Raw genomic sequence first — 12,498 nt, forward strand, 5'->3', positions numbered from 1 at the left:
AGTTTCCATTAGTGCCCAATAGGTGGCCAATGATAGAGTTACCCTTTTAAAGCAAGCTTTATTGATTATATTTGCATTGGTCGTTAGCAATTGAAATAAATATTATAATAGTTTTTTATTGTTTATAGTTTATTTATTATTATACCGCCCTGCCAAATAAAATGATTCCGTAGTTTTTACATTTTCTTCTTTTATTCAAATAAGTTCAGCTTGCCTCGATTTCTCATTCATATTTCACCTTGCCTGCTGGGGATTTAGCTTCACTTGCATCGGTTTTTCGTGGTTTCATTTAGTGTTCGAATTGGGATTCGTATTATTTTGCAGCAACATCATACCGTGTGGTGAGTAAAAGCTGATATGATGTAGATTTGGCACACTACAAAGTAACTCGCAACCGAAGGCAAGTTTGTTGTCATATTCGTTTGTATTCACTTTTATTTGCGCTTCTTTAACATGTGCTAATTTCTCTGTTTGTTTTCATTTTTGCTTTGGTTTAGTTCTCATTTAGTTTAGTTTAAATTATTTTTTGCGTATAATTTCACTATAAGTACATTTTCTTTAGTATTCGGTCAACATTGCGAAATTAGCAATTAGGAGAAAAAAAAATGTATTTATACATTTATATAGGAATTTACTCTAGACTCGTGGGACTTATTATGCGCTACCTTAAACTAATGTACAAAAATATCGGTAACTTAAATACGAGCAATTTAAAATTTAAAATCAACAACGACAACAATTCGCGGTATTCAATGCAATATAGTACAATACAGAGTAGGTCAAAATCGGTCATCTGGCATATCTTCAGTTAAAAACAATCGATTAAAAATGATCCATATACATAATTGACTCACAGAGTTTTTCGTTGACTGACAACAATTGAACCGAGAGTGAGTGGTACATAAGAAATCAGTTAGACATACTTGTATATATAAAGATTTATATATATATATATATAAATCGGGATTGGGGCCTATATAATGGGTGCCTGGCTAAGGGTATATCGATGATTATATGATGACTACCTTCTGGTCAATAACACTCTCCTGTTTTGGGCATTATTATCATTAACTTTGCTAGGATTTCCTATTGTGTTTACACGTTTATATAAAAAAGAGACAAAAAAAGACATTTTGTGGTCCCTGGCGTATGTAATTCAATTTAAATGGCTCTCCTCGTTGGCATTCAATCGTGGCCTCCTCAACAAATGAACCCAATAAACGACTAAATTAAAATCTTATAGAGTTACTCCTGCTCCATCTTCCGGCTGTGTTGTTTTGAATTACATAAGTGTTGTGCTTGTCGTTTTGTCTTATTACATTTAGTTGGACTGCTTAGCTGGCTGTGACCCATTAAAGTTTTGCTTTTTGTGTACTTTTTGGTTTTGTTTGCTTTGGTTTTCTTTGTTTTGAACCCACTTGAGAATTCCTTGTTCCTTGAATTTCAGGTTTTTTATGTTGCTGTGGACTAGTTTTTGAGAAATACATTTTAGTTAAAGGGGAAAATCATCTTTCGTCTGTTTTTTTACATATACCATTCGTTTTTTTGAGTACCATTAATGAAGTTCTCATAAAAAATCAACGAAATATGCTTTTCCCCAAGAAATGCTGTCAATTTTAAATAATAATCGGTACTTATCGATGTTTTTGAGGAAAGTCATTGATAAATATCGCTTACTTGTTAAAATGTACATAAATTTGTATGCGTTCGTACCACGAAAGGTGAGAACACTCATTCAAGATACTCAAATAGATATAGTATCTAATATTTAAGTTTGACTTTTATCATTTTAAGTGTGTGGGTGTGTTTGTCTTGTGTTTGTGTGTGTTGGTTAGTGCGCTTAGTACAGTACGATAGTTATCGATAGCCGAAGTAGCCAGAGCGATAGTAAGTGGCTTGAGTACAGCTTAACATCCTTTTTTGTGGCTAGTTGAAACTACAAAACTCTAGAGTTGGGTGTCTAACTTTTCTCTACGGACTCTACCGTCTGATTAGTGAGTGCGTCTAGGGCCTGGCTAGTAACTGTCTTTAGTAAAGCGATTAGTTCAGAGCAACAATAGAAATCAAAAATGAAAAAGCAACAATCAACAATCGTGTTTCCTGCCTACATAGTCTTGAGATACATTTTTGTTTTCGGCGGCGGTGCGACAGACTCGATTCGGTTTCGAAATAGATCTTGAACTGCACTAAACTACTTAAGTGCTAGAGTTGCCTTTCTTACGGCGAGATAGTTTCTCTAGTTAGGATTGGAGGACGAGGTGAAGGTCAAGCTTGGGATCAGGTGAACGAAACCGAATGGATGCAGGGACTTTGGACTTTGGATTTTGGAGGCTTACAAGGTTTAAGGTTTACAGAGCTAGTCTAAGTTTTTCGATAGGTTCGACTAACGCTTCGATAGGCTTAACCGAGGGTGTTCAACAAGTAAATCGCTAATCTATGCATATTATAGGCTCTATATTTAGATATTCGTATGCAGGTGTATGCCTTATGTATGTGTTTAGTGTGTTTGTTTTTCATTTTCATTTAATTTTCCTTTTTTTAGTTTGGTTGTGTTGGAAATGGATTGGCCTGTTCTATTTCAAAACATTTGTCCGAATCGATTAGTATTTAAAATGTTTCTTAAATAGTTTTCTATATAAGTTATTAAAGCTTTCGGTTTTCATTAGACTAGTTCATATATAGATATATAACTATGTATATTTCTGTGTATATATGTACGTACTTAAAATATATATGTATATATATGTTCCATAGTCTCTAACAATAAGAGGTATATACATCTGTAGAGAGGCCCATGACCCCGATGTCCACGAACTAAACGAGCAACTGATCAATATACCGATTTGGGTTCGGATCGAGACAGATACAGATTCAAATGCCGATTTTCATCTTTTTTGCGATTTCAGATACAGATACATACAAAATGAACTAACATGCGCATCGTGGCATGGACGTTTTTCAGGACGGTTTAATGTGGGAATTATTTTCTACGCACATACATTCTCTCACAGGGTCACACAAATTTGGCAAATTTATAAAAAGAAAATTATAGAAAATATGGGTAAACCCTTAAGTACACTTGCATAATGATAGAGCAACTGAATAAGACTTAAAATTAATGTATAACATTATAAAAAGTAAACGAAGAAAACATGAGATCAAACGTAGAATCATTGCTTTGTTAACATATAAGAAGAATTTCCTGGATAAAAATTATTCATATTTAAGAGTAATTTTATAAGGAAAGGAAAGACATAAGAAATCTTTGTAAATATCATGCATTTAAAACGAAATCACAGCGTTTTTTAACGGACAAAGATAAACTAGGATTTAACTATTACCATTTTGCAAGCACAAACAATCGGGATTTTTTAAATTCAAGATAGCGAAACGAATAGTAATTGGAATCGGGGTGGGAACACTCTCTGGCTATTTGTGTGTTTGTTTCTCGGTTTTTAGTAGTTGTTGTTTCCGTTAAATCTATATGTTTTATATATATATATGTGTATATATATATCTCAATCGGGCTTTACTTTATATGTGTATATCTGTATATATCGATTCTCTTGCTGGGGGGTTTCGTTAGGGCTAAACATATATAGAATATAGATCTATATGTCCTGACATCTTCTTAGTTTTGTATATCATATACATATACCTAGTTCTTGTACCATGGTAATACTGTCCAAATTCCATTGCTTATTGGTTGTCTGCTGATGAAATCGCTTCTGGCTGCGATGGGGATGGGATTCGGAACTCAGAACGGGATTGGGACCAGGACCAGGACCAGGATCGGGATCGGGTTAGATTTGGTCGTGATTATAGTTCTCAAAGCTTGTCTTTATCACGGTCGATGCTCATTGCTTTAAAGATTCCGCGCCCGATGCCGTAGCGCAGATTGAACTGATCCAGACTGGAAGCTCTCGGTCGCTGGCTGCCGCTCTGATGTCCCGCGGATGTGGAGCCACCGGCTCCAGAGCTAGATGGTGCCGATCCGCTGGGCTCCATTGGGCCGCTGCGCGATCTGGCCAGCTGCTCTTCCATGTCCGTCTCACTAAATTCCGTTTCCGTGTCGCTGAACTTCCGGCGACGCCGCAGAAACGTGCTGCAGTGCTTCAGCTCGCCCAGATTGTCGGATAGGGAGTGGCCACGCTTCCGCTCTTGCCGTTCCATCTCGGCGGCCAGCATCTGCACCTCCCAGTCGTTGTGGCTCGCCAAACCACCTTCGCCGTCGTCCATGTCCTCCTCGTTTCGAGCCACCCGACCCCTCGGATCCTCCTCCTCCTCGTCGTCATCCACTTCGGCCATGTTGATCTTGCTGGAAGAGGAGCTCGAGCTGGAGCTCTCGCCAATGTCGAGGATCACGCTGTCCGACAGGCGGGCCAGATTTCCCGTGACATCGGCCACCATGACAGCGCCGCTCGATCCACTCCCACTGACCAGGTGTCCGCTCTCCGCTGCGCCGCTCCACTCGCGATAGCCACTGCTGCGCCCGCTGCTCCGTCCATTGCCCTGGCCGGAATAGAAACTGGGGTGGCTCTGGGCGTGGCGGGAGCTTAGGGAGCCGGGTCCTCCGTAGTAGCTGCTCGGACAGTTCAGGGCGTTCGCCGAGGCCGCATGATGACGACTAGGACCCGGCGATGTGCTGCGCCTGCCGCCTTGAATGGGTGGCGATGAGGTGAACACCGTGTCCAGGGAATCACCGCGCTTTAAGAATGAAAGGAACAAGATTTATTCGAAATATGTTCTATGTTTTAAAAACTACCAAACCCACCATAAACAAAAGTTCCGCTGAAGAACCCGAACTGCTGTTGTCCTCCTCCTCCGGCGGCTCATCGTCGTCCACCGACAGCTGGGGCATCTTCTTCTGGCGCCGGCTGATGGGCAGCACCAGGGCGGAGGAGGATGAGGATGCCGCTGCCGCTGAGGACTTGCCCTCTATGGAGCGCAGCTTGAGCTGCAGCTGGGCGATGATGGCGTCGCGTCGCCGCACCTCACCAGCCATGCTGGAGAATTGCGTCTCGAACTTGGAGTGCATCTCGTTCATGTGCGTCTTGATCACGTGGTTGATGCCGTTCAGGATTTGATTGAAGTAGTCCTGTGCCTCCGGGAAGCCTTTAAATTCAAGATCATACATCGTTGTGAGAACGTTGAACAGTTGAGGTGGATGAAATCATGGGAATGGGTACTTTGTGTCTGGCAAAGGTGAGTTTTCATTTGCATTTTGGGTGAGAGGACATTCACAATAGTATTTTCCAGAGTTTAACTACATCAAATTAGGCTGTGGGTGTTTAAGCGTTGTTAGCACTACATACTTAGGCTATAGTACTTTGATTTAGTTACGTGTCAGCCTTAACTAACAAGTACAGTTGACTTCGTGTCACGAAGCTCTGTATACCAATACATACGTACATCGTCGACAATTATTTACAAACGTCAGGCATTCTCATTCCCATTACCATACAAATGTTGCACCGGCTCCGTCAAACAAGCTCAGCTGAGATCTCTATATGGTACTCCTATATACATATATAGGTACATATATACAGGATCGTGTTCTTTAGTGGTTTTTTTTCTTAATATATACAAAAGCATAGGTCGGGGTGAGACTTTGTGTGTTCTGTGCTGTTTTAGTTACATGCTCTTAAGGACTTAAGCATCCATCATGGCGGCTGTTTCATTCCATTTCGTTCCCAATGCGTGCGTGACTGTACTTCTGCCCATCAGCTGAAAAAATTCTCCGTTCTATGGCACATTTCGTGTTTTTAGCTATGATAACCATTATTTAGTTTTCAGGACTTGAGCTGTTTTTTTTTATATTTCGGTAAAACCCTAAGAAGGTAAGGGTTAAAAATGCAGGTAACTCTTTAGGAGAGTTATAGGAAGACTTAAAGGAATAGCCAAAGAATGAAGGTATTTAATATTTAAGTCTAATGGGAAAGTTGTTCTTTATAGCAGTTATAAGAGAGGTAAAGGTATGACCATTGCTATTCGAAAGTAAATACGATATACTATATCTTTAGAGAAAACTATATAAAAAAGTTTAGGTATAGAAAAGCGGTGTATAAAATCCAAGAAATTTAAAAATGTATATATATAGTACACAATTTCTGTGTTTCGAAAGCCTTTTACACTTAATGTTATCATGCAAAGATTTCAGTTAGGATTTTATCAAAAGCGGTGGCATAAAAAGATGGTAAGACGAGTAGTTTGATGGGGAGTAGGGGTGGGTGTGGGTGGAAGAAAGCAGGGCAAAGCGAGAGAAAGTTCTTATTGTGCGAGTATGAGTGACTCGCATACATGCGCAAGTGTCAGTGTATATAGAAGTATGCTCAAATAGAGAGAGAGAAAGAGATAGAGTTACATAGCGTGTTTCTTTTACTCAAATATATCTTTACAATCTGGGAAGTGACAAGCGTTGCATGGCATTGCTCTTGTTCTGGATCGTGGATCTATAATGTCCGATCTGAAACAGATATATTTACCTTCGATCCGCTGCGCTGGACCCGGTCCGCCCATCGCACTGGTCGTGTTCTGCCTGAGCTGCAAATTCAAATTCAAATCAGTGGTGGACTGGGCATGGAGGATCTGATTCGACGACGCTGAGCACTCGACGACATACGAGGCGGACGTGGACGTGGATGCGGATGCGGATGCGGATGCAGTTGCTCCCGCTCCCGCTGGCAACATCGACGCTGAGGCGCTGCCAACGCCACCAACGAGTCCGCGCCCGGTTCCGTGTCCGCCCAACTCCCCCTGCAGTTGGGCGGGAAACGCGAAGCTCTCCTGCGGCGAATTCGTGGGCGTTACCAACGTCAACGTCGGCGACCAGACGTTCGACGCTCCGGGCTCCAATGGTAGTGGAACTGAGCCGGATGCTGGTGCAATGGGTACCGGAAACGGAAAAGCCACCGCCGGTGGGGGAGGACACGTATACGCACTGTTGCCGTTATTGCTCGGATGCGAACTCGGATTAGCACTGCTATCGTTAACCGTACCGCTACCGTTACCGTTACCACTAACGCTGCCGTTACCGTTACCGTTACCGCAACCTTTATTCACCGAACCGATCGCCGCAGCACCGCCGAAGGGAGATTCCTCCTCCTTGGCACTGGCGGGCGGGCTGGAAAGAGTGGAATGGAAGGTTACACTCTTCAAGAGCTTACTGTGCCTAGCCACGTACCCTTCCAAGGTCGGCTCCGCCGGCAGTCCCTGCCCCTTTTGGCTGGCACTGGAGTTGACCTTTGACCCCGTTCCCTTTACCGCTCCCGTTCCCGCGCCCGGCCCCGCCTCCTCCTGCTGACCACCGCCCATCTGGAGTTTCTTGAGTATGCTCTTCAGCTTGCGCCGCTCCATGGTCTCATTCGATTCTGGACTGAGTGGCAGGGGTACGTACTGCAACTGCCTGGAGTTGCTATCCGATGCGGATGCGGAAGCGGAGGCGGATGCCGATGCAGAGGCGGAAGTATTGGTGGATATCGAAGTGGAGCTGGTGGTTGACTCGTACGTGCTGAGGAACTGCGAGTAGATGCCGGAGGTGTCGCTGTAGCATCGATACAAGGACTCCGTTATGGGCACCTTGCTATCCGGCCCGGACTTGGAGCAGTCCAGGCTAAAGCTACGGGTCTGCAGTGCCCGTTCCAGTTCCGCCAGCTTCTGGCGCTCATTGAGAATCTTCAATCGCTTGACAAACGGCAGTCCGCAGTATTCCGGCGACAGATCGAACACGCTTTGGTAGAGCTTCCTCCGTCCATTGCCGCCCAGTTCGGTAAGTTCGCCGTCGGGCAAGTGCTGCTCCGGCTTCTGGAGACGCAGGCAATCTCGTTTTGCGCTCGCCGTCACCTGGCTGGCCGTGGAGCCGTTGGTGCTCGTGGAGCTTGGCCCCTGAAGCTGTCCGTGCTGGTGGTGGCCATGATGATGGTGATGGTGGTGTCCATGACGCGGAGATCTCGAACTGCTTCTGGCGCTATGGTGACGAGGTCGCGTATGCGTCTCCATCTGCTGCGGTATGTTGCTCAGCGAATAGTTCTTCAGCGGTGAGGCCAGATCATCCGGCGAACAGTTGGTTAAGCTCGTGTAGCTGGAGGACATCAGGGTGGCCAGTTTCAGCTTGGACCACGGCTTGATGGGCGTGCCATCGGTGTCCGTGTCGGATTGCAGCGGCGTAGCCATCCGATGGCTTTGAGGTTTGACTACCCTCTTCGATATGGTGGCAATGCCAGAGCTAGAACCAGATCCCAAGCCCAATCCGGTTGCGGCGACGGAATCCTCGGAAGTCGCATGCTTGGCCACCAGAGCCAGTGATTTGGGTGGCTCCTTCTTGGCTATGGCTCCCGTGCTTGGACCCGGAGAACTGCTGGCTCCTCCGCCGCCACCCTGCATCTGCTGGATCTTCTGCTTGAAGGAGACCTTCATGATGGGCTTGATCTGGGCCACCGTCAGCGATTGTCCCGGCGCCGAGATGCCGATGGCTCCACCATTTGTACCAGGATGCGATGCACCTGCCTGGCTGGCAGCGAAATGCGAATCTATTTTGCTGCTGATGTTGGGCGGCGTGTTGACCTAAGTGATTTCATCGGGTTAGGTGCACGTTTATAGGAAGAGAGATGTTTGCACATATTAATAGAAGGTAAAAGGTCAATAAATGTTGCTTATTCTCATAATCCTGTTACTGAAACATATGTTTCTGCTAACAGGAGCATGAGAAATTTTACGTGAAACTTAACCGGCACTGTAACCTTAACTTATAATTGGCTTTTTGTTATTTCATATGAACTGGTTGATGACCATTTGTCGTTTTTATATCTGAGTTGTATAAGAAATCTAAGGTTTCTTCTGATTCTAACTGTACATGAGCTTAACAGGAGCTTAATTTCTAAAGCTCCAGATAAAGTCTAACTTTTGAAGACTAAGCATGAAGTGAGTTCTTTAAGACGAGTATTCCCCCAATGAGGTGGGAAAAGTTAAGGGCTAGCTTCTTTCGCGATGCTTTCTAGATCTATAGGTTCTGGATGCTATATCTGGTTATAAATATATTTTTTTATATTTTGATATGTCTTTATTATTATTATTATTTTATTTTTTTTTTGCTTTACCATGACGACGCCGGGTTCGGCGGCGTTTGCCTGCGGCTCGTTCTTAATTTTCAACTGCTGGAGTCGCTGGATCAGGGGAAAGCCTTCGCTGAACTCGCGTTCGGGCTCCTCCTGGATCGATTCCTGCGGCGATAACGTACACGTTACATGTGAGTGAGGTGGAGATTTCTGTGGTGGTGTGGACTTAACAGCTCGCTCTTCGCGATCCTAGTGCAAGACACATAAAGACACATACAAAACTACTGTTTAGGAGCTGGGGATAATTACATACAACACGAATTTATCTGGATCGGGCGTTAATCATTTCGAAAGCTAAACCAAAATCAAATGATAAATGCAAACGAACTCATGACTTAAGTGGGCAATGTCAGCGATGGTGTATCTTTGATATATTTTTATTTTTTTCTCTGTATTTGCTTGTTTGTTTCATCTGTAAATTAAAAGTATATATGTTCTTGTTTACTAAGCGAAAGCAGGGGGACTATTGAAAGCATCTAGATAAGCTCACGAGTTGTTTTTACAAGGATTTACAGAGAACAGGCGACCTTTATAGACTAATCTAGTATGTCTTTTCCTAAAAATTAGAGATTAGTGGTAAAAATTTGTACGAATATAATCCTTTAATCGCATGGTTTACAAATTTTGTTATTGATTCGAAGTTTGCCAATTCATTTGGAAAGCATCTAATTGCGGATCACTTTTCAAATTGTAAATATTTATTATTTTCTTAAAGTTCCCAAAAGTTGGAAAACAGACTGTCCTGCTCCAGTTCTATATAATGTCATCTGTATAGTTTGCTATTAGATATAGTTAGCTTGAATTGCGTTACGTGCTCGATTGCAATAATTAAGATCTTTGGAACTAGCACATTTATCTTGGGTGGATTTATCTGAAGGTGCACTAACAACTTGTACAAACTGCATTACATTATGGAGTCGAAACATTGTACACATATGCAAGTGTGGGTGGTTGGGTGATTGGATGGCTTGTGGGTGGTGATGGCGGCGGTGGGACTATAAGTAATCGGTATCTCAGATACAACAGGCTTCAGACCGTTTTCCATTAGGCTGTTTGTGTTTTTGTGGGCGTGTTGGTTTGTTTTTCCATTTGTCAAGCTCTTCATTCAACGCTCTGTTTGTCTGCTTGTGGCGAAAAACCATTTAAAGCCTTGTGGGTGGCAGGTGGGTGTGGGAGTGGGCGGTTGTGGGCGTGGTCGTGGCTCTTGGTGACTCTGGATGTGGGTGTGGAAAACCAAGTCGAGCAAAAGGTGAAGTGGGTGAGTAAAAGAAATGAAAGTGAAACGAAAAATAACAAAAAACCAAAAGAGCTGTGTGGTTTCCGGTGACTCGGTGGTTGTAACTGTGGCTGTGTGGCTTCTGGCCGCAGGTGGGTGGCGATGTCGATGCGACTGGAATGGCTTCCCATCCCTGGCCCGGCCTGGCCAACTCACCTGCTTCTCCTTGAGGAGCCGGAGGCGCTGCAGCAACGGCAGTCCCGCCCCAATCGGGCTGGGCGTCTTGTCGTGCAACTCGTCCTTGGCCTCGGCGCTATCCGCATCCTTTTCGTCCGATCGAACGCGCGACATGCGCTTCAGCAGGATCTTGCTGCCGCGCGGCGAGGTGTTGTGCAGCGGCTGCATCTCCAGGGATTCATCGCTTTTGCGCGAGGTCCTGGGGGAGAATAATGCATCATTTCCATTTGAAATTGAAGCACATCGCATTTGCCCGACTTTAAGCCAATTGAAAAGTACTCTTGTACTCACCTGGACTTCTTCAGCACGTTGCGGAATCCCTTGACGTCGTGCTTCAGCTTGTCCACGATCTTCTTGGAGGCACTGTTCTCGCTGCTGTCGCTCTGGTGCACCTGACCCTGGTGGTGGCTCTGGTGGTGGTGCGGATGAGCTGCCGCATAGGCGGCCGCCTCCTTGTCACTCTGCGCCTTGGCGTACTTCTTGTTCACGCAGCGCACCTCCATTAGCCGCTTGCGGCCCAGGGTCTGCAGGATCTCCTGGGCATCGGGGTAGTCCTTCATGGCCGCCAGGACATCCTCGCGGGACAGAGAGAAGAGCTCCGAGTAGCCCACGGAGCGCACATCCGCTGTGCGTCTGCAAAGTACGCATTGAATAAGTAAAACTCTTGCTTCTACCGTAACTCAGTTAGTTAGTTAAGCATTGGGTATGCTTCCTTCCCCATTTCTAGGTCCTCCCGCCCCCACTCACTTGTTAAGCCCGTCCAGATTGAGGATGCCGATTTCGCCAAAAAAATCACCAGCCTTCATGGTGGTCAGGACCTTGCCCGTCTCGCTCAGCACCTCCAGGATGCCATCGGCAATGATGAACATTTCGCGGGCCACCTCGCCCTTGCGGCAAATGGAGTCGCCCGGCGTAAAGATGTAGGCCTTCATCTTGAGCACGAGATCGTGGAGGAACTCGGGCTGGCACTCTTGGAATATGGTCACCTTCTTCAGCACGCTCAGGTTGACATGTAAGGCCAATTCGGTTTTCAGCTTATCGGGCAGGAGGCCCAGTGCGGTATTGATGTCACCGCCACCCTGTATCCTGCCGCGGGACCAGCTGTAGTCGTACCACCGCAGCACGCGCCGCTTCATCCCTCCGGGCACCTAAAGGGATTGGCCCGGATGAGGCGGCACATTAGTTGGACTGGCGGCAATGGAGATGGCGCCCAACTCACCTTGTGGTGCCGCATATAGGTCTTGGCCCCATCCAGCAGGCGCTCGAACTCCAGGCGATTCGCATTTCGGTTCGTTATCACATTGCCCACTTGGCCCACAATGGTGGCGAAGATAAAAACACCAATCAAATAGCTAACGATCGTAAAAATATATCTGCGAAGGAGCAATTCAGGGAGTGGCAATCAATTAGCTGGGCACATGTAATCCAAACTTGTGGCGGAGAGAAATAGGGTGGCTCAATGTATTTAGCTTTATAATAGTATTAAAAACTCGCATGCCACTCATTTTCTCTTTGCCTTGAAGCAGCACTTTTTGCAAGCTCAATCAAAGTTTTCGAAAGCTTGAGATTATGTTTTAAAACAAAAACTATTTGAAATCCTTGCAGGTAAATTTGGTAGACAAATATCAATGGAACTGTTCTAGGCTGTCGCACGCTTTCGAAAACTTTGATGCCAAACTCTTATTTCGTGGCAATATGCAACAGATATATTCAGATATTAAAAAATTATAAACACCAAGGCAGACGAATCGGTGGACAGCCCCCAAACAAGTTGCATGATATTCGCTGAATTTGATTGACCTTGCTTGCTAATGAAACACAAAGTTCAATATTGATAATGATCGTACCCATAACTAGAGCCAAATTGAAGTAGGCGCGATTTAATGCCACGCCGCGGAATTGAACGTGGGCCGTCCACCGAAAAGTTCGGTC

At 45.0% G+C, this 12,498-nt stretch overlaps 1 protein-coding gene across 13 annotated transcripts in view; it reads right to left on the minus strand.

Annotated features, from left to right (window-relative positions):
- Nucleotides 1-173: 173 nt before the first annotated feature.
- Nucleotides 174-12,498, minus strand: part of LOC6726019 (merozoite surface antigen 2, allelic form 4) — a 49,402-nt gene continuing 37,077 nt past the window's right edge. For 7 of the 13 annotated variants that reach the window (XM_039296318.2, XM_039296317.2, XM_039296312.1 and 4 more), the window contains 10 exons: nt 12,414-12,497; nt 11,786-11,939; nt 11,314-11,714; nt 10,858-11,199; nt 10,546-10,765; nt 9,096-9,302; nt 7,184-8,562; nt 6,486-7,123; nt 4,775-5,115; nt 174-4,707 (listed from right to left, as the gene is read on the minus strand). In XM_039296318.2, the coding sequence (XP_039152252.1) occupies nt 3,829-4,707; nt 4,775-5,115; nt 6,486-7,123; nt 7,184-8,562; nt 9,096-9,302; nt 10,546-10,765; nt 10,858-11,199; nt 11,314-11,714; nt 11,786-11,939; nt 12,414-12,497 (4,645 nt within the window). In that variant the 3' untranslated portion in view covers nt 174-3,828. The remainder of the gene's footprint in view (nt 4,708-4,774; nt 5,116-6,485; nt 7,124-7,183; nt 8,563-9,095; nt 9,303-10,545; nt 10,766-10,857; nt 11,200-11,313; nt 11,715-11,785; nt 11,940-12,413; nt 12,498) is intronic. The other 6 variants (XM_039296321.2, XM_039296314.2, XM_039296319.1 and 3 more) reach the window with 3 other exon arrangements.

The sequence above is a fragment of the Drosophila simulans genome, chromosome X, assembly GCF_016746395.2.
Source record: "Drosophila simulans strain w501 chromosome X, Prin_Dsim_3.1, whole genome shotgun sequence".
Taxonomy (NCBI): domain Eukaryota; kingdom Metazoa; phylum Arthropoda; class Insecta; order Diptera; family Drosophilidae; genus Drosophila; species Drosophila simulans.